Source organism: Phalaenopsis equestris, unplaced genomic scaffold (genome assembly GCF_001263595.1).
Source record: "Phalaenopsis equestris unplaced genomic scaffold, ASM126359v1 Scaffold000224, whole genome shotgun sequence".
NCBI classification, from domain to species: domain Eukaryota; kingdom Viridiplantae; phylum Streptophyta; class Magnoliopsida; order Asparagales; family Orchidaceae; genus Phalaenopsis; species Phalaenopsis equestris.
In genome coordinates this window covers 6,811,536-6,816,237 of record NW_018164666.1, presented here as the reverse complement: position 1 = coordinate 6,816,237, position 4,702 = coordinate 6,811,536, and the positions used below count along the sequence as shown (strand labels likewise).

The 4,702-nt window shown below is 40.9% G+C and overlaps 1 protein-coding gene across 1 annotated transcript in view; it reads left to right on the top strand.

The window, feature by feature from the left end:
- Window positions 1-380: 380 nt before the first annotated feature.
- The window catches only part of LOC110023329 (nucleobase-ascorbate transporter 6-like), a 10,167-nt gene continuing 5,845 nt past the window's right edge, over window positions 381-4,702 (top strand). Inside the window, exons 1-5 of the mRNA XM_020722675.1 lie at window positions 381-1,042; window positions 1,465-1,562; window positions 1,685-1,861; window positions 1,949-2,049; window positions 2,136-2,211. Coding sequence (XP_020578334.1) covers window positions 904-1,042; window positions 1,465-1,562; window positions 1,685-1,861; window positions 1,949-2,049; window positions 2,136-2,211 — 591 coding nt within the window. The 5' untranslated portion in view covers window positions 381-903. The remainder of the gene's footprint in view (window positions 1,043-1,464; window positions 1,563-1,684; window positions 1,862-1,948; window positions 2,050-2,135; window positions 2,212-4,702) is intronic.

The following is a 4,702-nucleotide window of genomic DNA, read 5'->3' as shown; positions in this document are numbered from 1 at the left end:
GAGATGCTATGGTATATATATATATATATTACAAATTGTAAATTTATTATGGACTAAATTGAAAATTGAGGAAGTTTTATGTCAAAAAGAGGCGCCCACTCCCCTTTCCAGGAACTGTCCATCTGCTTGCGCGCAAAGCAGCATCCACCGTTCAAGTGTCAGAATGGACGGCAGATCTGCCAGCCCCAAGTTATCAGCGAGACTTGCCAGGAAGAAGTTTGTCGGTGGCCCATCCAAGTTGGGCTTCTTTTATCTCCATTCCCGTATCTTTTCTTATTTTGCAACTGTAACCTCCCATTCCTCCAAATTACCACTGCAAATAACAATTAATATTTCATTAAAGGAGTATCTGTACCGCATTGTCGTGAGAGAGAGAGAGAGAGAGAGAGAGAGAGAGAGAGTGAGAGTGAGGAGGGTGAGAGCTAAGCAAAGGATTTCATATAGCTTTGTTGCTTTAGTGGCTTTTGAGGAGAGATAAAATAAGTGCCGAAGAAGATTCCTTTGAGCAGAAGAGAGAGAGAGTGAAACAGGGGGGTGGGTTTAGAGAGGGCAGGGGAGGGGGAAGTGTAATCTTTGTTGTCACAGCTGCCGGCCTTTAGCGGCGGCCTCTGTATGTTGCTGCAGTTTTGCAAGTGGGCGGCCTTTTGCTTTGATTTCTGATCTCGGTTTCGTTGTTTTGTTGCTTCGGGTCATGAAAGATTGAATCTTTGGTCGCTTCCTCATTGTTTTGCGGTCATTTATTTTGGTTTTTGAGGCGTGATTTTGGGTTCCGTTGTTTTTTACTTTGTCTGTTTCTTGTTGTTGTAGCGGGGTTCGGTTATTGGGGGTTGGTTTCAGTTGTTTGAGTAGAGAGGGTGCGGAGTTACAGTCCTTAGGGTAGAAGAATAGTGAGAGTGGAAGGTAATGGCCGGAGGAGGAGGAGGGGGGGGAGGAGGAGGAGGAGGAGCAGCGCCGGCGCCGAAGGCCGACGAGTTGGTGCCGCATCCAGTAAAGGATCAGTTGCCGAATGTGTCGTACTGCATCACCAGCCCACCTCCATGGCGTGAGTTTTAGGAACTGCGCATCTTGCTGCTATCTTCCTTCTTTACTTGCCAATTTTACTCTTTTTATTTTTGTTTTCGCCATTTGTTTCAATATTTTGGTTCTAAAACAGAACGTAAGCCAGATTTGATGGGAGTTTATCTTGCTCTAGGGTTTACAATTTAGTTTATCAGTTTTTTTTTTCTCTTTTATGTATCTGCCTTGTTTCTCAATCTTTCCGACTTTATATGGAGAGTTGATGTTTATCAAGATTTTTGTTAGAAAAAGGGGGGTTTTTTTTACCTCTATCAGATCCAGAACTGATACCGTTGCTTAGAAGTTTGGTTATAACCTTTTAGATTTTAGTGTTGGTGGATAGTGCATTAGGAATATTTTCTTTGATTAAACTTGAAAAGATTGACTTTTTTTTTTGGGGGAACGCAGCGGAGGCCATTCTACTTGGTTTCCAACATTATCTGGTTATGCTGGGCACTACTGTGATCATCCCTACTGCACTCGTTCCTCAGATGGGAGGGGGAAATGTAAGTTTGAGCACTTTGAAGAAAATAAAAAGTTTAATTTACTTTGATATGTATGTGAATTTCACTTTTTTCTGACAATTGATTAATTCTTTGGTTTCTATACTTTTGTTTTACCTTTCTAGGATGAGAAAGCCAGGGTAGTTCAGACTTTGCTCTTTGTGGCCGGCATAAACACTCTGTTGCAGTCTTTCTTTGGCACTCGCTTGCCTGCGGTGATCGGAGGGTCTTACACTTTTGTTGCACCAACCATCTCCATCATTCTCGCTGGTCGATATAGCGACATTGTAGAACCTCATAGGGTTGCTACTGCTACAAAGGCTTTTCTACCTTGTTGTTTTTGCATTATATCCATTGAAATCTGATGAATGGCTTTCTTTTTTGAACAGAAATTCCTTCGAATTATGAGAGGAACTCAAGGTGCTCTAATTGTTGCATCAACAATTCAAATTATTATTGGTTTTAGTGGTCTTTGGCGCAATGTAACGAGGTTGGCTTTTATATTTTGTTTTTTTGGCCCAATTAATGTAATAATATGCTAATCCATTCTGTTGCTTTGAATTGTTCTTTCTTCAGATTTTTAAGTCCACTGTCTGCAGTTCCTCTGGTAGCACTTGCTGGATTTGGGCTTTATGAGTTGGGATTCCCTGCGGTATGGTCTAAATTAGTTAATGATTATATGCTGAGCTGTTGGAGATTAATGAGGCAAAACTTTAGTTTATTTTTTGGGGCATTAATATACATACCATCCAATTCCATATATAGACATAGATTTACATACATACATATATAACACCTAAACTTTTTTACATTTATACCACTCAAAATTTTCATATCATATAAAGTACCACCATTTTTTACTTTTAAAAAGTGAAATATATCTTATTATACTGTTGAATCCAAATCTGTCTGGTAGATCGTGCCCAAGAAAAGGAGCATTGAACCGAAGAGAGGTGATCGAGAGGGGGAGAAATGAGAGAGAAGAGGGGGACTTCTCCCGGTCGGGGGAGTGGGGTGCTTATGGGCATGTGGACCCATTTTATTCCATAAAATTAGAGGTTACAGATGAGGGGTTCCCCCAAAAAGGTCTTCCCCCCTCCCTCTCCCCCCTTTTACATCATAAAGCTCTCCTATTTATAGAAGATAGGAGAGGCTGAAAGTTTAAAAATTAAATATTTGACTATACTTTTGAAGAGAAAAGTAAAGGACATTTTAGTCTTTTTTATTTTGACTGTTGGATCGTCTCGAGATTGATGTAGATTTTATTGTCCATGTTTGTTGGCCGACTGAAGTGGGTGACCGAGGGAGAGAATTTGGTTGATCGACTTAAGTGGGGTGGCCAAGGGAGAGAGCTTGGTCGGCCGACTGAAACAAGGTGGTCAACTATTCTATTGCTTTGAAATCCCTGCACATCATTTTGGAGTATACACGTTAAATATCTATACTCCCCGTTAGGCACTCGCTTTGATTTTTGGAATCTTTGTCATCATCTGATGAGTCTGTCATCTTGACATTTTTACTGTCGAAAGAAATTATCGTGTTACGATGGCCAGTTGGAGGGAAAATAAGTCGTTAGAGGATGAGTTGGCCTTCGGGGGAAAAGTCTAAGCGTTGCTCGCCTCGTTGGGGAGTTTTATAGGTGCTCGCTCCAGAGGAGAGCCTTGTAGGTGCTCCCCCTGGAGGGCAGTCTTTGAGTTGTGCACTCTTCATGGAGCTTGTCACCGTCGGGCATTAATTTTATGATTTGGGCACAGAACAATCGTTTACGCACCCCTTGCTGAGTTTATCGTTGTCGGGTGTTAACTTTATAATGTGAGCACAAGACGATCGTTTATGTACCCTAGCAGAGCTTGTCACTGTCGGGTGTCGATACGTCTTATTGGCCTTTAGCGATCATTGGACACCCCTCATGGAGCTTTTGGTTGCTAGTTGCTAACTTTATAAGTTGGGCGCAAGACGATCGTTTATGCATCCCTTGCAGAGCTTGTTGCTGTCCGGTATCAATACGTTCCATAGGTCTCTATTACAAATCAAATGCTCTTGGCATCGTTTTCGGTGTTTTTTATGCTTTTGACCGATCAGACGCTCTTAGCATTGTCTGTTATTTCTCATACTTCTGACCAGTCCGATGCTTTTGGCGTCGTTATCGGTTTTTTTACCCGGGTTTGAGTTCCCCGAGTGCTGGAAACAAATGATTTGAGATGTTTGCAGATAAGTATATAAGTGTGTAGAAATTGAGTGGTATTTGAAAATATGTAAGAATTGAGTTTTATGTAAATCTTTCCTATTTGGAAAAGGTTGACTGTAGGTGGAGGCGTCAGGGCAACTGGTGGGATGACCGTTTGTTGAAATAGTGATTCTCTCCAAAGGATGCTACAAAGATATTGACAATCTTAAATGTAAAAAAGTTATACATACACTTTATGATAAAATTTTAAATGAAGAGTAACATAATATCCTAATGGATGCCACAAATTAGTGGTGGTTGGTCATAAGCGAAAAATAATGAACTCGTCACTCCATAATGCAATTTTTAATTGTAATGTGCCCCACAATTGTAAACACGAAAAGAGGAGAGGAGTGAGGAGAATAAGAGGTTTTTGCAATATATTTTCCACAAAGTGGATGATCACCTGATGGTCACTTGCTATAAACCTAATGGAAAATAAAGGGGACAGTCTTATTGAATGAGCGAACGCCACTCTTCGACTGTGGTTACAACAATTAGAATTTGAAGGTCCATTTAATTGACTTTTATGATCACCTTTAATGATAACATTTCATTTGTAATTACAATAATTCATTGAAATAGAAAATATATATAAGAATTGGGTGGCATGTATGAAAAATTATAAAGATAAGAATTGAGTGTTCCACATGTATATAATATTTCTATTTCTTCGTCCATGGTTTTGGGTTGGAGCTGTGTGGTTGACCGAGTGTTTTGCTGGAGCAGTGGGGTGGCTGAAGAAAGAGCGGAGACTGTGACGGAAAAAAGCCTCGAGGCCGAGGTGGTGGCCTGGGAGATAGATGCGGAGCGGCAGATTATGATGGTTCTAGAGGGTTCGGTCTCTTATTTGAAGAGATCACCGCTAAGGTGCTTCGCTTGAGATCTTCAATTGCGAGAAAGTTGACCGGGGAGG